This window comes from Bubalus kerabau, chromosome 7, assembly GCF_029407905.1.
Source record: "Bubalus kerabau isolate K-KA32 ecotype Philippines breed swamp buffalo chromosome 7, PCC_UOA_SB_1v2, whole genome shotgun sequence".
NCBI classification, from domain to species: Eukaryota; Metazoa; Chordata; class Mammalia; order Artiodactyla; family Bovidae; genus Bubalus; species Bubalus kerabau.
This window is the reverse complement of record NC_073630.1, coordinates 90294700-90314998: the sequence shown is the minus strand read 5'-3', so window position 1 is coordinate 90314998 and position 20299 is coordinate 90294700. Positions and strand designations below refer to the sequence as shown.

General features: G+C 42.4%; 1 protein-coding gene across 10 annotated transcripts in view; it reads right to left on the bottom strand.

Annotated features, from left to right (window-relative positions):
- The window catches only part of RUFY3 (RUN and FYVE domain containing 3), a 95012-nt gene extending 79706 nt beyond the window's left edge, over nucleotides 1-15306 (bottom strand). For all 10 annotated transcript variants that reach the window (XR_008717181.1, XR_008717183.1, XR_008717182.1 and 7 more), the window contains exon 1: nucleotides 14729-15306. Coding sequence is in view for 7 of the 10 variants with exons in the window: in XM_055588743.1 (XP_055444718.1) it covers nucleotides 14729-15077 (349 nt within the window). In the remaining 3 variants the exon portion in view is untranslated. The remainder of the gene's footprint in view (nucleotides 1-14728) is intronic.
- Between the last annotated feature and the right edge of the window lie 4993 nt (nucleotides 15307-20299).

The following is a 20299-nucleotide window of genomic DNA, read 5'->3' as shown; positions in this document are numbered from 1 at the left end:
GATCTGGGATTTCCAGCTGCTTCTAGAATGCCCCTGAAGTCCATGTTTTCTTCTACACTTGGCAACTTCAGCACTTCACCCCAAGGATCACAGGGAAAATAAAAGGAAATAAAAGCAAAAACAAAGTAACACAGGCAAGGTACTCTTGAAATTTCCTAAACATCAATTTCAACAAAGTTAAGATTTGAAGAAGAGAAAAATGTTATCAGCTTTCATACTTTACACCTTAATGCTTCACAAACTATATATTCTACTTAGTCACCCTTATATAGCTAGTTTAGGTTCTTAACAAGTGGGCCTTTTTTCTATTCCTTTTTTTTGGCCTTGGAGTGTGGCTTGTGAGATCTTATTTCGAGGATCAGGAATTGAACCCAGGTCCCAGCAGTGAAAGTTACCAAGCTCTAACCACTGGAGCACCACGGAATTCCCAAGTGGGCATTTTTTGAGAAGCTGCGAATCCAGTATGGATCTTTCTGCTTGTGCTGGCAAAGGGTCAACCGAATTCTTCCTATCGTGAAGGATGTTGCTTGCTTACTGTACCACCTCTCTAAGAGCTGAAAAAAACACCTTGCCAAGTTTCTGCCACATTTACTTACTCAGGTGAACATGTTAAGAATACCTGATACATTCAGAAGTGTGAGAAGACAAATGAAGAGGGGAACTATTCTCTAAAATGACTCATTTCAGAACATCTTTAAACAAGAAACTTCAATGCGTAATTTTAAGTCTTAAAAAAAAACACAGTAATATCCATGAAACCATTGCTCAGCTGGAGAAATAGACCAGTGTCTTACATGTACACATGCCTTCTTTCTTCTGATAACTTCCCCAATTGCTCAGTTGTTAAAAGCATCCATCTGCAATGCAGGAGACCCTGGTTCGCGCGGGAGAAAAAATAGGCTACCTACTCCAGTATTCTTGGGCTCCCCTTGTGGCTCAGCTGGTAAAGCATCTGCCTGCAATGACCTGGGTCTGATCCCTGGGTTGGGAAGATCCCCTGGAGAAGGGAAAGGCTATCCATTTCAGTATTCTGGCCTGGACACAACTGAGCAACTTTCACTTCTCTTTTGAATTTCTGCCTCCCCTTTTGAGGCAACTACCTCTGAATTTTGTGTAAACCATTACTTTATTTTAAAACTATTTTTACAAATAATGGATGCCTAAACAATATCTTGGGGTTCCCAGGTAGCTCAAATGGTAAAGAATCTGCCTGCAATGTGGGAGACCTGGGTTTGATTCCTGGGTCAGGAAGATCCCCTGGAGAAGGGAACGGCTATCCACTCCAGTATTCTGGCCTGGAGAATTCCATGGACAGAGGAGCCTGGCAGGCTATATAGTCCATGGGGTCACGAAGAGTTGGACATGACTGGGTAACGAACACTTTCTTTCAAGTAGTATTTCAGCTTCAGCTTTTTAACTTCAGCAAAAAGGGCTTCACACTATATATAATCTAAGCCTTTCACTCAATATTGCATTTTCTAAGATTTCTCTGGTGGCTCAGACCATAAGGAATCTGCCTGCAGTGTCAAGACTGGGGTTTTATCCCTGGGTCAGAAAGATCCCCTGGAGAGGGAATGGCAACCCACTCCAGTATTCTTGCCTGGAGAATTCCATGGACAGAGGAGCCTCACAGGTTACAGTCCATGGGGTTGCAAAGTGTTGGACATGACTGAACGACTAACACACTTTCACTCAAAACTGCATTTTCTAAGATGTATCCATACTGTAGTGTGTCAGATCAGATCAGATCAGATCAGTCACTCAGTCGTGTCCAACTCTTTGAGACCCCATGAATCGCAGCACGCCAGGCCTCCCTGTCCATCACCAACTCCCAGAGTTCACTCAGACTCATGTCCATCGAGTCAGTGATGCCATCAAGCCATTTCATCCTCTGTCATCCCTTTCTCCTCCTGCCCCCAATCCCTCCCAGCATCAGAGTCTTTTCCAATGAGTCAACTCTTCGCATGAGGTGGCCAAACTATTGGAGTTTCAGCTTTAGCATCATTCCTTCCAAAGAAATCCCAGGGCTGATCTCCTTCAGAATGGACTGGTTGGATCTCCTTGCAATCCAAGGGACTCTCAAGAGTCTTCTCCAACACCACACTTCAAAAGCATCAATTCTTCGGCGATCAGCTTTCTTCACAGTTCAACTCTCACATCCATACATGACCACAGGAAAAACCATAGCCTTGACTAGACGGACCTTTGTTGGCAAAGTAATGTCTCTGCTTTTGAATATGCTATCTAGGTTGGTCATAACTTTCCTTCCAAGGAGTAAGCGTCTTTTAATTTCATGGCTGCAGTCACCATCTGCAGTGATTTTGGAGCCCAGAAAAATAAAGTCTGACACTGTTTCCACTGTTTCCCCATCTATTTCCCATGAAGTGATGGGACCAGATGCCATGATCTTCATTTTCTGAATGTTGAGCTTTAAGCCAACTTTTTCACTCTCCACTTTCACTTTCATCAAGAGGCTTTTTAGTTCCTCTTCACTTTCTGCCATAAGGGTGGTGTCATCTGCATATCTGAGGTTATTGACATTTCTCCCGGCAATCCCGATTCCACCCTGTGCTTCCTCCAGTCCAGCGTTTCTCATGATGTACTCTGCATATAAGTTAAATAAACAGGGTGACAATATACAGCCTTGACGAACTCCTTTTCCAATTTGGAACTAGTTCCATGTCCAGTTCAAACTGTTGCTTCCTGACCTGCATACAAATTTCTCAAGAGGCAGATCGGGTGGTCTGGTATTCCCAGCTCTTTCAGAATTTTCCACAGTTTCTTGTGATCCACACAGTCAAAGGCTTTGGCATAGTCAATAAAGCAGAAATAGATGCTTTTCTGGAACTCTCTTGCTTTTTCCATGATCCAGCGGATGTTGGAAATTTGATCTCTGGTTCCTCTGCCTTTTCTAAAACCAGCATGAACATCAGAAAGTTCACGGTTCACATATTGCTGAAGCCTGGCTTGGAGAATTTTGAGCATTACTTTACTAGCGTGTGAGATGAGTGCAACTGTGTGGTAGTTTGAGCATTCTTTGGCATTGCCTTTCTTTGGGATTGGAATGAAAACTGACCTTTTCCAGTCCTGTGGCCACTGCTGAGTTTTCCAAATTTGCTGGCATATTGAGTGCAGCACTTTCACAGCATCATCTTTCAGGATTTGGAATAGCTCAACTGGAATTCCATCACCTCCACTAGCTTTGTCGTAGTGATGCTTTCTAAGGCCCACTTGACTTCACATTCCATGATGTCTGGCTCTAGGTCAGTGATCACACCATCGTGATTATCTGGGTCGTGAAGATCTTTTTTGTACAGTTCTTCTGTGTATTCTTGCATTCTCTTCTTAATATCTTAATACTGTAGTGTGTAGCTGTACTTTACCTTTCGGGCTGCTGATTACAAGGTAATAGTCCATTCTATATATAAACAGTTTTTTATCCATTTTCACACTGGTGAACATTGGGCTTATTTCTAATAAATTTTCATTTTTAAATGGTATTATTTAGTTGCTTTTCAGAAATAGATTTCTGGTAGGTATGCCAATTCTTCTCCAACAGCTTTGAAGGTAAGAGACCACTTCACTTATTCCTTTTATAGTTAGCTGACTACTCCTATTACGGAGTTCCTATTCTACACACAATAGTGCTTCTTAAAATCAGTCAACTTGTGCAACTAAATCAGTTTGTAAAGCTCACAAGTTCTGTTTCCCAAGGCTTCCTGGGTCATGGTTTTACAATTTAAGAAGAAAAGTCTTACCTTCCCTCAAATTTCACTAGTTGCTGTTAGCACAAAAGTGTTTTTCTCGATGAATTATCATCATGATGACACGTGGGAAAGACCATATGTTTCTGCTAAATTATAAGATTATCCAATTGAGTGATCATGACTTTGTCACATGTTCCCATCCTCCCTCCACTTCCTTCCCTCTCCCAGACAAAGCTCCGTTATATCTACTGCTGATGTTGAGATTGCTGCAAGTTTAGGTTTATACATTTGGCAAGCTCAGTACTACTTGGTTAGATATTAGCCAAGAATGATATTATATACAATGAGTAACCTGAGAAGCTGAGTCATGACGGCCAGACTCTGACTGCCAAACACCACCAGGAGTAATATTATAATGCACATTTTTCTTGTTAAAATTAACCAACACAAGACAAAAATAACTCCTGCCTTAATAACTAAAGTGGACTTCATGGCTAAGTGGCAGGAGGTAATAATTTACAGATGTAAAGCTACCAACTGCTTAGTAGGCCATCTTGAGAAATTTATCCTCTTATCGCAATTCATTCAGATATTAAAAAGGAAATAAATAACTAGCTTCAAGACCACAGGCTCTGTAAGAACTTGGCCTGTTTTGCACACCATTACACACTTGCTTAAAACAGTACCTTCCCAATACTAGACTCTCAGTAGATACTTGCTGGTATAGATATGAAACTTTAAAGTACTCTATATTTTTGCAATGGTGTATTTCCACCCTCCTGTTTCACTTCAGTCAGGAAAACCCCAAGTTCTAGAAAATCAAGCTATATTAATGCCCCAAAAGACACTTCATTCTAACACAGGCTTTATTCATTTATACATAACAAATTCAATCATTTAACAAGTATTGTTGTTCAGTCGTTCAGTTGTGCCGACTCTGTGACAACAAGGACTGCAGCATGCCAGGCTTCCCTGTCCTTCACTATCTCCTGGAGTTTGCTCAAACTCATATCCATTAAGTGGATGATGCCATACAATGTATAAGGTATTATGTGCTAGTCACTATGGATATGAAGAAAGAACAAAGGCAATAGACAAGAAACAGAAAATTATGGGTGTTTAAGGAATTCCGAAGTCCCTGTCACACACATGGCTAATTCAGTGTTACTTACATATATAACTGTTTTTTTCTATCACACTGGTATCTTGTGAATTTCACATTCATTCTTTTTTTTTTTTTTTAAAGCAAATAGGGCTTTGCCGGGCAGAACCACTGCTGCCTAAGGAGGAGCCTCCAGTTTAGAATGTGATTCCAGTTATGGGATACGGTGAAGGAGGCTGAGAGCATGTGGACTCAAGTCAGAATCCCACAGTGAATCCTAGTCCACCACTTAGAAGCTGAGTAACCTTGGCAAAGTATTTGTTTCGGCGCCTGTTTCTTCAGTGACAAAATGGGGATACTCCTATTAACTACTTCAGAGTTAGATGAAATAACATAAGTAAAATGCTCAGCATGGCACTTTGCATAAAGCAGACAGTCAGTACATGGCAGCCATTATCATCATTTTCACAAGTGATTCTGCCTTTGAGAGTTCTGGGAAAAAAAAAAAAGAGGAAGGGGATATATATATATATATATATATATATATATATATATATACACATAGCTGATTCACGCTGTTGTACAGCAGAAACTAACACAACACTGTAATGCAATTATACTCTAATATAAATAAAAACCTATCATCACATGAAATAAGAGTCAGTAAGGATCAGTGTTCAAGGGACTAAGGTAGAGGAAAGTAAAAAGGTGATCTGAGCAAAGGGTATGCTAGGGTAACTCTTGAGCCTTGAGGAAGGAAGAGGAGAGGGGTCAGAGTTTTACCAAGCCTTCACATCCGGTGACTGTATCTCCTAAGTTCATAAAAAAAGGCAGGGGAAGCAGATAAATGTCTGTGGAGAGTCCCTAAAAAGATTGTACGGTTAGAGAGGAACCTCATTTTAAAAGGCAACACACTGAACCAATTAATTTCTTCTGCTTCCTATGTGCCACTTGTCACAGTCTGCCAATCTCTCCTTTCCTTATGGATTGTGAGGTTTCAAAACTTCCCACCTCTGCCCCACCATTCACGCCACTCTCCCGACACATGTGGAGTTTCATGTCCACTCCGTATAGAGCAAGTCTAGAACCACACACTTAGGATGTTCTTTGCAAAGAGTATGATCTTGGCCCAGCAGCGCCTGATTCCTGATCTGTTATGTTTTAGGAAGACTATGAATTAACTTTGCACAGTTATTCAAATAGCTACAGTAGAGGGCATGACCATATTGATACATACCCTCTCAAGTACCACTGCTTTTGTAAATCTAAAAGCATTTTTTTTCACATAATTTCAAATCAATTCTTTAATGCTTTGGTATACTATTAAATTATTCCCAGAATAAATTTAAAAGCTCATATTTGAGCTACTTTGCACTGTGCGGCTGCTACTGCTAAGTCACTTCAGTCGTGTCCGACTCTCTGCGACCCCATAGACGGCAGCCCACCGGTTCCGCTGTCCCTGGGATTCTCCAGGCAAGAGTACTGGAGTGGGTTGCCATTTCCTTCTCCAATGCATGAAAGTGAAAAGTGAAAGTGAAGCCGCTCAGTTGTGTCCGACTCTTAGCAACCCCATGGACTGCAGCCTACCAGGCTCCTCCGTCCATGGGATTTTCCAGGCAAGAGTACTGGAGTGGGGTGCCATTGCCTTCTCCAACTTTGCACTGTAGAAGACATTATAATGTTAATAAGATCTGCGTAGAAATGTGACAGGTGTGATATTCTGCAAAGTTCACTAAAATGGGATTCTACTTTTATTTATGATGGCTACCAGTTGCCTGTGCAATGACAGAGAAGCAACGTGTCTTTTATGCAACTTGTTTAATTATTTCAGGAATTTTCTAAAATATTAGCTGACAAGGAGTTATCATCATTTCATCCAGTTAATAAGGCTAAACTCTTATCATCATCCACCTAGACTTTTTACTACCTACGACCTACACTAGAAAAATATGTTCTCTTAGCTTCTGAAGGTGGGAGGGAGGTTGAAGCAGGAGGGGCCATATGTATACTTATGGCTGATTCATGTTGATGTATGGCAGAAACCAACACAATATTGTAAAGCAGTTCAGTTCAGTTCAGTTCAGTCGCTCAGTCATGTCCGACTCTTTGTGACCCCATGAAGTGCAGCACGCCAGGCCTCCCTGTCCATCGCCAACTCCCGGAGTTTACCCAGACTCACATCCATCGAGTCAGTGATGCCATCCAGCCATCTCATCCTCTGTCGTCCCCTTCTCCTCCTGCCCCAAATCCCTCCCAGCATCAGTCTTTTCCAATGAACCAACTCTTCGCATGAGGTGGCCAAAGTACTGGAGTTTCAGCTTTAGCATCATTCCTTCCAAAGAAATCCCAGGGCTGATCTCCTTCAGAATGGACTGGTTGGATCTCCTTGCAGTCCAAGGGACTCGCAAGAGTCTTCTCCAACACCACACTTCAAAAGCATCAATTCTTCAGTGCTCAGCCTTCTTCACAGTCCAACTCTCACATCCATACATGACCACAGGAAAAAACCATAGCCTTGACTAGACGGACCTTTGTTGGCAAAGTAATGTCTCTGCTTTTGAATATGCTATCTAGGTTGGTCATAACTTTCCTTCCAAGGAGTAAGCGTCTTTTAATTTCATGGCTGCAGTCACCATCTGCAGTGATTTTAGAGCCCAGAAAAATAAAGTCTGACACTGTTTCCGATGTTTCCCCATCTATTTCCCATGAAGTGGTGGGACCGGATACCATGATCTTCGTTTTCTGAATGTTGAGCTTTAAGCCAACTTTTTCACTCTCTACTTTCACTTTCATCAAGAGGCTTTTTAGTTCCTTTTCACTTTCTGCCATAAGTGTGGTGTCATCTGCATATCTGAGGTTATTGATAATTCTCCCGGCAGTCTTGATTCCAGCTTTTGCATCTTCCAGTCCAGTGTTTCTCATGATGTACTCTGCATATAAGTTAAGTAAGCAGGGTGACAATATACAGCCTTGACGTACTCCTTTTCCTATTTGGAACCAGTCTAGCAATTATCCTCCAATTAAAAATAAATAAATTTTAAAAAGTCACAAAGGGAAAAGATGTGAGACAAAATACATTCTGGTGAACATGTTTGGCCAATACTATTCTTTCAGTCTGAAAAGCTGCTTTCTTTGTCATCTTTTCTCTGCTGTCTCTCCCACCCAGCAACTATTTTTACTGCCCTCTCTCCAAACTGGTTTCTTTAAGGCCTTGGTGAGGGAGCATACCGTGATTAACTCATGAGCTTTGGATACTCAAGACTATTCAGGAATGTGAATTCATTCTCTATCCTTCAGTTTTTTAAAAAAAGCAATATATTCAAATATTGAATTATCAAGTTATGTACCTGAAACTAACATAATATGTCAATAATAGGTACCAAGGGAGGATGGGTGGGGAGAGGGTTAGATTGGGGGTTTGGAATTGACGTGTACACACTGCCATATTTATAGCAGATAATCAACAAGGACCTACTGTGCAGCAGAGGGAACTCTGCTCAATATTCTATAATCATCTAAATGGGAAAAGAATTTGAAAAACAACAGATACATGTATACATATAACTGAATCACTCTGCTGTACACCAGAAACTAACACAACATTGTTAATCAACTATACTCTAATATAAAATTAAAAATGTCAATTATACCTCAGTAAAAACAGAAAAAACAAAACAAAACACACACACACTTCTAGGGACAGGGCCAGAAATCTCTGTTAACAAGACCACCAGGTGATTCTGATGTGTGCTAAGGTTTGAGATAAGACTCCCTAAAACCAAAAAATCAGTATCTCCAGAATATAATCTTCTAAATCCAAGGTTACTATCAGAATTTATTTTATGTAATAGTTTCGATAAGGCACTTAAGAGACTGAGTCAAATACTCTGATGACAAACATCTGTTGCACCCATCTATCTCCCTGTATGAATTCTATATGCACTACTTCTCCTCCCCATTTTTTCTTTTCAGCTTTCATTGTTAAGTGAGTAGTTTTGTGTATTGGCTCTTCTATCAGATGGAAATTCTAAGAAATACCTGATAAATATAACCCCCCAAACTGGTAAGTACTGATACATGTGAAGTTTTTGCCTGCCTGCCTAGCACATAAAATATTCTATTCATAGAAATGGTAGCCACTAAGTACCATGACTAGCTTGCTAGTCATGTTCTTTATTCATAATTGTCTGGGTTAAAGAACTACAGTAAAATTTTTGTCATCTAATGAACAGCCTTTTAGGATCCTATAGTATCTAAAATGAAGCTAAGATTAGAACTAAGAAATAAGAAAACTCTGAATGAATGAACCCACTAGCAGAGCAGCCAAAACAAAGTCAAAGGCTCAGAGATTACATTTACTATTCTGAAACTGTTGCTTTGTCCATTAAGAGCCTAACAGGAGTTTTTGATAATGCCAGGCCAGAAGAGTAGGTAAAAGAAAAGAAAGCAGGCAGAAAAGAAGGGGAGAAGACGGCTGGGGAGACAACTGTGAGAGTCCGGGCAGCAGTGGTGATGAAAGTGACATCAGGAAGGCAAGAGGTAGACAGCTAATTTAGTCATGAGGCAGGAACTGGGGCACAACCCAGTGCCTGAAATGCTCAGGATCCCAGGTAATTTCAACTGTGTGTAGAAAAGATGCACCGGGATTTAGTAATAGATACTCTTAAGGACTAAACTGGAAAAGGGCATGGCAACCCACTCCAGTATTCTTACCTGGAAAATCCCATAGATAGAGGAGGCTGGCAGGCTACAGTCCATGAAGTCGCAAAGAATCGGACAGGACTCAGCAACTGAGCAAGGTCAAGAATTAAACTACAGGTCTCTGGTAGTCACCAAGCTACAAACAATTATACACTTTAGATGCTGCATTTCTGAGGTTTTCCCCCTTTTCTTACGAGTCCTTATAGCTGCCATTTGACAAAATGGCATTTAATGGATCAGAAAGTGGCTCCTTGCATTCTGAACACAGTTGAAAAAGAGCTGATGGTTATAGATTTGTGAATCACAAGGCTGTAAAGAAAGGCACTGCTTTACATTGATTATGACAAAAGGCTGTCTTTTTAAAAGTCACAAATCAAGCAAAAACCTACTAATGAGGTGAATGTGCAAAACTTTTCCATTCTGATGGCTGGACCCTTCCCTTCATACCTCTGCATTTGGGGCAGAGGCCTCTATATTTGCAAAACCAGAAAAAGTACTTTTGTCTTTTTCAAAGTTTAAAAAGCAAACAGCAGATGAACTGATTAATGTGTATTCAACTCCTAACCAGGTGTAATGTTTTCTACAGTACTGTTAAACAATGAAAAAAGGAGAGAGACATAATAATAGAAATATCCATGTTGAATAAACTAAAGTCAATGAATACATACATATACAAATAATGTATATATGCACACTTATATATATAATATATATATATATTTATACAGTAAATGTGTGTACGAAACTGGGAACATAAAATTGACTTTCTCCCCTTAAATACACATTCATGGTTTTATACGTAAATGAGAAAGTTCCTTCCCTAAATCATGGACTCTTAAAGTGCATCTGTGAGAAACAGCTGAATGCTTCTAGAAGCCTCGTCCTCTGCACTTTGCAGGGCTCAACCAAGGCATTCACTGTTACATATACTCAACTTTCAAGTGGGTAGTCATAGCAACGCTGCCAGTCCTCCCCAAGGCTTTTTCTCCCTTCTTTCTATTCCTTTCCTAGCCCTCCTCCCATCTCAAAACAGCATACACAAATACAGAAAGCTGCTTCTATGAAAGTGTGACTTTTTTTGTACACTGCTGTACTCGAGAGAGTAAATGGCAGAGATGTGGGCTATTTGCATGGCACTGCCTTAAACACAAATGTCTGTGGTGGCTCTGGGAGTTGAAAGAGGAAAAGAGCTGTCAGTAGAAGCCGATAACCATGCAGATGGCAGGGATGCTTTTTCCTTCCGACTAAGGAAGGAGAAGCCATCTCTTGTCCATTCTGTCCACCCACAAGACATCTCAAAAGTTAAGATGGAAAAGGAAAGCATTAAAAGTGTTATTGGTGTGCTCTTGGCACAGAAAGCCAAACTCTGATCACAGGTGTTTGAAACAAGGTATGGGTTTATTTGCAGGATGCCAAGCAAGCAAAATGGACAGCTCATGCTGACAAGACCTGAACTCCTGGATGGCTTTCAGCAAGAGGAGAGGGTCACAGGATGCATGATCAGCTCAAGAACCTTCTGATTGGCTGATAACACGCTTAAGTTTCAGGAATCTCAACTTTCTGGTTCCAACCAGTCTGGAGTCTACCATGCTTGAGATCTGCATGTGGTGGACATCTTCCACCTGAGTGGGGGGGTCTTAGTTTCTACAGAACAATTCAAAGGTATGTGTCAGATTGTTATCTATATCCCTTCAGGAGAAACTAGGAATCCTGTGACTCTACTGTCCTCTTCATTAACCTGTCCTTGTCTTGAGGCTGCTCTTTGGCACTCAGGAAAAGCCTGAGTCTAAAGTCTTTTTTTTTTTTTTAACAAATAAGAAATGGGGGACACAGAATGACTTTTGTTCCTGGAAAGGCCCCACAGGGTCCTGCTTGGTTTCAATCCCCCCTTTTATTTGATCCTGAGGCGAACAGTTGTGGGACAAAAAAGAGAATGAAGTCTTCAATAGAGGGTTTAACCCTAAACTCGGCATAAGAATTGTGTTTTAGGGGGACTCGGTTTCAAAAGTATTGGGCTGTGGCATGCTAGAAGCTCCTTCTCAGAGAGCTGATGAAAAATTGGAATGAACAGTCATATGCCAAGGGGGAGAATGCCCCATGCAATATGAACACACACAGTTGTGTGAATGCATGCAAAAGTTCTGGAAGAAAACTCACCAAACTCAAAGGTGGTATTCTCTGATAATAAACTATGGTGTTGATGGAAGAAGCTGGGGGACAGGAGGGCTTGAGGGCCCACAAAGAGGAAAGTTCACTTCGTGCTCAATGTACTTTTTTATTTTTTTTGGTGCTCAATGTACTTTTGCACTATAAAACATTTAAAGAGTAAGAACAGATGCATGCATTACTTGTAATTTTTATTTTAAAAAAAGGCATGGTAGAATTTTGAGACTTAAAAGCTAGAAGCATAAAAATTTAGCAGATTACTAGCACACAGAGTCAGAATGTGACACAATCTGACAAGGCACATCAGAAAAGTTTCATATTGCATTTAAGCTCATTGAGTTATTTTATAGACCGTATATCCTGCAAGATTTTACACTGAAACCTTATATATCATGATTCCTACACAGTTTAGGCTACTTCCTCTGCACACATTTTTGCTATTCTTCATCGGTGTCATTTACAACAAAGCTCCTAAACTCAAACGTAAAGGTTACTTTTTTAAATCTCTGAGTACAGTCAAGATTTCTAAAATGAAGAGATAATAATACCTTAATAGACACCCTGTCAAAATTACTGTATATGTATACACTTCTGGCAAATACATTAGCAAGAGTTAAAAATTTGGTGTTGAAGAGGCAAATATTCATTACGTGTTGAGGTTGAGTCTAAGTACTGCCCTGGTAACTGAAGTGAGAAGTCTTCTAAAAACGGTTGGTCTGAGGTTGCTCAAATGAGGAATCAGAAGACCCCATGTTCTGATATTCAAGTACATTACACAAAGCAATATTGCACTGCCTCTACAGAGTAGCAACAAGGAAGTATTTTTATTAATATCTAGGGTATTCCTTTTTCCAAGTTTGTGTATTCTAAAGTATATGTTAAAATAACAGGTAAAAATAAAAACAGTACAAAATAAGAACCACTTGAAGACAATTTTATAGTTGAATAAAGTAAGTATCAGTGATCTTTTACAATATAAACTGTCCCTCAGTGACTGGTCTATAAAAAGTGTTAAGTGGGACACATATTTCCCCAATAATTTTTCTGGGTATTTACACACATATAAACTATTTCAGAAATTAAAGGACAGGAGAACTTTATGTGTGCACAAATCATGCCACATATCTACTATTGTAAGGTAGAGACCAAGGAATCACAGTTACAAAATTTAAGCTTTAAATTCTCACTGCTGATCTTGATCAAGCTAAGGCCGCAATTTTCTGAAAATACTTAAAAAAAAAAAAAAAAAAGTCAGCCCTCATAAGAGGAAGGAATCAAATAAATCAATTGAAATTCAGGTAATGCCCATAACAGATCCTGGCCAATAATTGAAAATTTTTTCTACATTACACCTTCTACCACAACTGTTACACAGAGTTATAAAGAACTGAGGGGAGGATCTTCTTCATTCTACAATGACTGGTTAATAAGCGGTATACAAAAATACAGTTTTAGGAAGAAGAAGGCAGTGCTTAAAGAACAAATCAGAAAGCAGATTCCTTAGAAAATGAAAACTAGTGTTGAGAATACTCTTACCTTCACCTCCTCTGCTTATAAAAAGACTCATTTCTGACAAAATTAGACACTCCCTTTCGGAGATTAGTGGATTACTGCAACACCCAAAGGAAGATTTTACTAAGACTCTTAGTCAATAGTTACTGTTGGCCCCCATTCTAGGTAAGTAAAACAGAGAAGCTAACAAAGGACTCCCTCCAGGAGAACCCAATGGACCCTAATTTAGAGAAGAACCATCCAGTCACGTCTGCTCTTCGCTCAAAGAGCGTTGGGCTCGGTAGGCAGAATATGGTCAACTTCATTCCTCTCTCATACTGTTACTTAGGACAAATCACTTAAACACACTGATTTTCAGTTTCCTCACCTGAAAAAGCGGCATACTGACATATAGCGATGTGAGGGTTAACTACGATGATCGCAGCACAGGCACAAAGAAAATATTCAACTAATGTTAATCTTTTTCTAGGGGACGGATCAGAGGGAGAAAGGGCAATGTCAGGGTTTCTTGGCAGTGCAGAACAGTTAAAGGGTTTGCTTTGGTGCTAAAAAAGAAATTTCTAGCTCTGAGACAGACCTGAGACAGAGATGGACTGATTCTCTCTTCCCCTTAGGCAAGTCTCCCTTTTCAGAACTCATACAAGCCAAGTTTTCGGCAATTATTTCATGTCTTGTATCCTCAGTCACATTTTCACACTCTAAGATCCTGTCGTCTTAAACCAGACTTCACACTCCCGCAAGTCTTGTGTACACACTGCCTACTCTAGGGCCGCGCTCACTAGCAAGGAGCGCCAGACATTTCTGGACCGATCCAGCACAAAGTGGGTCCTCTGCATTCAGAGGGCTCCGGTGACAGTGTTCTTAAAAAGGTGGAGGCCTCTTCCTGTCAAACGAGATCATCCCGAGAGGTGCCCTCCCCAAGCCACACTTTCCCTTCTCATCACCCCCGCACACAGTTCCCGATTTCTCTTCCCACTGTGGGAGGACGGATCTGTGATATTTACGCGTGTAGACTGAACGCTCGTAAAAAATTCAGTGGTCCAACCGAGGCCACGCGGGCGGCGGCGGCGGCGCAGCAGCCACACCTACTCGGCGGCCGCGGCGCTGGGAGCCCGTACCCGGCTGACCTGCCCGGCGGCCCAGGTTCCGGGCGCCGCCCCCTCCTTGACTCCTCCCGGGACGACTCCCACCCGAAACCCGGGGCTGCGATCCGCGAGCACGTGGGAGGCTGGCAAGGACGAACGCCCGGCCCGGGAGGGGAGTGGTGGGGAGGCCGGGCGGGAGCCTGAGGCCTGGGGAGACTCGGAGGTAAACAGTCCGGCGCCCGGACCTCGGCCGTCCCCCTCACCCCCGCCACCCCTGCACCCCGGGACGCGAGCTTCCGGAGAGCAGCCCCCAGCGCCCCTGCCTCCCCGCTGGCCCGGCGCCCCGCTCCGCTCCGGGGAGCCTGCGGGAGGCGGAGCTCCGCGCAGCCTGAGTGGCCCTTCCCGGCCGAGGCCCCCCTTCCCTGCCGGCATCTCCCTTCCCCGCCGCCACTCACGGTGTTTGCCGCCGCCGCCGCCCCCGCTCGGGTAGTTCAGCAGCAGGAAGGGCAGCGGGGAGCCCGGCGACGGCGGGGTCCTCCAGGAGCGCTGCTGCTGCGGCGGCGGGCGCGCTACGAAGCCGGCGCCTCCATCTCCCGGGTAGAGCAGGAAGAAGGGGGCGGCCACCGGAGAGCCGGGCTCCGATTGCCCCGCGGGGGAGGCCAGCGGCGGCCCCGCCTCGTCCTCCCGGTCTGCGCCCCCGGCTGGAGCGCGGCGCGGCTCCTCCGGCCGCTGCTTCCCACCCCTCGCCGGCTCCTCGCTACAACTTTCCGCGCCGGCGGTGGGCGGCGGCGAGGTCTCAGCCATGCTGGCTCCTTCGTTCGCCGCCGCCTCCGACTCGCGCCCGGACCTGGGTGGGGGAGCAGAGGGTCACGGCGGGCAGCCGCCGCCCCGTCCCGTCCGCGCCGCCGCCCCCTTTCTCCTGGGTTACGACCCGGTGTCCGGGCCCTGCCGCTCCGTCTACGGCCTGCCCCGCCGGGGTCCGAGCCAGCTGGAGGGCCGGCCCCGCCCGACGGCGCGGTCTCCCTACCGGCCGCCTCCTCCCGCCCGCCCCTCCCGCCCCGGCCCCGGGCCTGCGGCGCGGCTCCCCTAGGGGGCGACCTCCTCCTCTTCCCAGTGCCCACCTTCCGCCCAGCTCCCGCGGCGCTGAGCTCCCTCCCGACCCGGGGGTGGAGACGGCGCCGGGAGCCCGGTCCTTACCCGCCCCCGGCACGGCCCTCCTAAGCGGTCAGGTGTGTGTACCCCCGGTGCTTGAACGGTGGGAGACCCGGCGAAATAGCTGGCGGCGCTTGTGTGTGTAACCGCCCAACTTCATCAGTAGCACGGAGGCACAAAGATCTGGGTTGAAAAAGAGGCGAAAGCTAATTTTAAATAGGAACCTACCCGTTCCCCCCACCCTCTTATTAAACAGTACCGTTTGCCTTGCACACACTACAACTTGAACCGTTCATTCAAGGTTTTGATTTATGAGCTTTTTATGTGAGAAACCAGAGGTGGGTGTCCACCTTCCCCCACCTCTATTGTTCGCTGTCATGTGCCCTGTATAAAAATCTTGTATTTGCTTTGACTTGAACTCCCTGGTTTTCCGGTGTTTCGGGTGCGCATGAATGCGTTTTAAACCAAACAGCTTAGAATTTATATGACAAGCATCTATTACAGGTTTTCACTTTGATATCGCCCGTGTCTCGCTAGTAATTGGCCACTGTTGCTTTATCTTGAATATTTGAATCAACGATTACTGATCCAGTAATTCCCATAAATAAACATTTCCTTCTTGAATAAGACAATTTCCAGTTACTATTGTTATTCCTTACGCTAGATTCCTTGAACGTGCCCGAGTATTTCCCAGCTGTTTAGCTTTGTGTTCCGGCTGCAAAATGCTGGCATAGAATCCATGTTGACTCGTAATTAAAAATCACTATTGTGTAACATTTTGTCCACCTGATTTTCCTTCTTTCTCTGGTCTGCCTTTCCCTCTGTCGTTATCCCTCTCTGAAAGGGAAAGTAAACCTTTTTATTGTTGTTATTCTCTGAAAATCATCTTGAAATTACAAGAAATTATCGTGAGACTTCTAATACTATCACCAAATCTTTTGAACAAAACATTTTAAAAGGAGGTGTTTATAAGAAGCTAACTTCAAGAAGTTAGTAGTTATTCAGTTTCTGGCATTTTCCTGACCTGTTGATTCCAGTGCTACTGCCTACTTAAATTATTTGTCCTGTGAACCTGGATTCCTGTTCTGGAATAGGGTGAAATAATTGTTATTATTAACTATGTATTATTGTTTTATTGAAACAGCCTACAACCTGCAGTAATAAAAACAAAATGGGGGAAAGCGTCTTCATCCTATTTTGTAGCATTTTGGAATTTTGCTGGGCCTTTCCTTTTCAGTCTGAGGGTGGAGTCTTGATAAAAAATAAAATTGCCTTTTAGGAATTATAAACTATAATGCCTTGAAGAGAAAAACTATAACATTCCAGATATATGATTTTATTACCTGTCTTTAATTGCTTTTTTTTTTTAGTTGAAATATAGTTGATTTACAATGTTGTGCTCATTTCTTCTGTATAACAAAGGGATCCTTAACTGGCTCTCTTACCATGTTTTTGCATGCAGAAATTTATAAGTATCATATTCTTGTCAGGTTCCTTCACAAAGATATTTTGCAGTTTTTCAGTAAAGAATTTAACAAGAATATATACCAATCCCATTGTAGGTAGAAGAAAAGAGATCAGACTTTTGAGAAACGCCAGTTGTAGCCAAAGGAGTCACCAAGTTAACAAACTATAAAATGTTATCTAAATTACCAGCTTTCTCCTTTCCAGTTAGCCACGTTACCTACGGTGTTAGAAATGTTGACATGCTATGGAACCTTGCAGTATATGGAGTCTTTTGTGCCTCTTTACTTTTAAAACAATTCTATTTATGCTTTATGTCATCAGTTACAATGAATTAGCTAAAAGAGTTCACCATGTACATTCTATATACAATGAATATAGAAGATCAGCTGACATATGAGTCCTTTAAAATTTACAGGCAAGGCTGTTTATAGAGATTTTCTTTAAAGGTGGATGATATTCAAGTTCCTAGTTTCTTATGCTTTTAGCTTTTGGATCAATATTATAATCACAGCTCTACATAAGGTTTAGAGACATAAAGGGCTGAGTTAGCTGGAACATTTAGGGAAGCTCAGGTTATAAAATGAGGCTAATCTTGATGTTCCTTTATGAAGTGAACAACTTCCTATACTGTTTTAAAATCCAAACCACTGTAAGAATCAAGTTCTATTAATTTTGCTGTGAAATAAAGCAAAAGGTGTTTTTCAATTTTATTTGCATTTTGTTTTTAGTTATTCATGTTCAGTTTTCTGAAACCCTTTGGTGATCTTAAGGATGACACAGAATATATTAAAAATTTTATAAGATCCATGTCATGGATGTTCTTTTAGGCTAAGCTTTTTAGAACTGTGATTGGAAAAAAGATATCACTTGGGAAGGGATGATATTCTTTTTCAAATTTCAGTCTTCTTAAATTTACTGAGACTTATTTTGTAGCTTAGCATGTGATCTATCCCATATGTACTTGAAAAGAATGTATATTCTGCTGTTTTCATAAGGAATCTTCTATAAATAGCTATTAAGTTTATCTGTACCAATGTGTCATTTAAGGCCATTGTTTCCTTATTAATTTTCTGTCTGGATGTTCTGTCAATTGATGTAAAATTCCCCCTGGTGCTGCTGCTGCTAAGTCGCTTCAGTCGTGTCCAACTCTGTGTGACTCCATAGACGGCAGCCCACCAGGCTCCTCCGTCCCTGGGATTCTCCAGGCAATAACACTGGAGTGGGTTGCCATTTCCTTCTCCAATGCATGAAAGTGAAAAGTGAAAGCGAAGTCGCTCAGTCGTGTTCGACTCTTAGCGACCCCATGGACTGCAGCCTACCAGGCTCCTCCGTCCATGGGATTTTCCAGGCAAGAGTATTGGAGTGGGGTGCCATTGCCTTCTCCGAAAATTCCCCCTAATGGGTGTTAAATTCCCCCTAGTATTATTGTATTATTGTCAGTTTTTCACTTTATATGTTGATATTTGCATTATATATCTAGGTGCTCCTATGTTGGGTGCATATATATTTATAATTGTTACATCTTCTTGTTGGATTGATTCCTTTATCATACTAAATGTCCTTCTTTGCAGTCTTTGCTTTAAAGTCTATTTTGTCTGATATAGGTATTGCTGCCCTAGCTGTCTTTTAATTTCCATTTGAATGGAATACCTTTTCCATTCTCACACTTTCAGTACATGTATGTGAGATAATTTTCTTTCATACTTTTTATATTTGTAGTAGTAGCAGCCTTTTCTTTTCAGCTTAGAGAAGTCCCTTTAAGGTTTCTTTTAAAGCTGGTTTCAGTTCAGTTCAGTTCAGTTCAGTTCAGTCGCTCAGTCGTGTCCGACTCTTTGCGACCCCATGAATTGCAGCACGCCAGGCCTCCCTGTCCATCACCAACTCCCGGAGTTCACTCAAACTCACGTCCATCGAGTCAGTGATGCCATCCAGCCATCTCATCCTTTGTCGTCCCCTTCTCCTCCTGCCCCCAATTCCTCCCAGCATCAGAGTCTTTTCCAATGAGTCAACTCTTCTCATGAGGTGGCCAAAGTACTGGAGTTTCAGCCTTAGCATCATTCCTTCCAAAGAACACCCAGAACACCCAGGACTGAACACCACAGTTCAAAAGCATCAATTCTTCGCTGCTCAGCTTTCTTCACAGTCCAACTCTCACATCCATACATGACCACTGGAAAAACCATAGCCTTGACTAGACGGACCTTTGTTGGCAAAGTAATGTCTCTGCTTTTGAATATGCTGTCTAGGTTGGTCATAACTTTCCTTCCAAGGAGTAAGCGTCTTTTAATTTCATGGCTGCAATCACCATCTGCAGTGATTTTGGAGCCCCCAAAAATAAAGTCTGACACAATTTCCACTGTTTCCCCATCTATTTCCCAGTGGTGGTGAACTCTGTTAGCTATTGCTTGTCTGTTAAATTCTATCTCTTCTTCAAGTCTGAATGATAATTTTTCTGGGTAGAGTATTCTTGGTTGTAGCTTTGTGTGTGTGTGTGTGTGTGTGTGTGTGTGTGTGTGTGTGTGTGCCTTCTGGCTTGCAAAGTTTTTGTTGAAAAACTTTACAGCCTTATGAAAGTCCCCTTGTATGTACCTAGTTGCTTTTCTCCTGCTGCTTTTAAGATTCTCTCTTCATCTTTAATTCCGGGGATTTTAATTTTAATGTGCCTTTGTTTGGACCTCTTTGGGCCTATCATGTTTGGGACTCTGTATTTCCTGCACCTGAATATCTGTTTGCTTACCCAGGTTAGGGTAGTTTTCAGCTATTATTTCTTCAAGTAAGTTCTCTGTCCCTTTCTCTTCTTCTGGGATGCTTATAAAAGTACGCTTGATGCTGTCATAGAGGTCTCTTAAAATATCCTCATTTTTAAAACATTTTTTTTCTGTTCAGCTTGAGTAACACTACTCTAGATCACTCATCCATTTCTCTATATCATCTGATCTACTGTTGATTCCTTCTAGTGTATTTTTATTTCAGTTATTATCTTCTTCAGCTCTGAGTCTTATGTATGTTTTCTCTTTGTTAAAATTCTCACTGTGTTCATCTATCCTCTTGCCCAGTTCGGTGAGCATCTCTGTGATCTTATCTTGACCTCTTTATCAGGTTGGTGGCTTCCCTGGTGGCTCAGACAGTAAAGAGTCTGCCTGCTAATTCAGGAGACCTGGGTTTGATCCCTGGGTCAGGAAGATCACCTGGAGAAGTAAATAGCAACCCACTCCAGTATTCTTCTCTGGAGAATCCCGTGGACAGAGGAGCCTGGCAAGCTACAGTTCATGGGCACATGTTTGAGCAACTAACACACAGATACACACACACACTTTATTAGGTTGGTTTTTTATCTCTACTTCATTTAGTTTTTTCTGAGGTTATGCCTCTTTGTTTGGAACATATGCCTCTGTCTCATTTTGCTC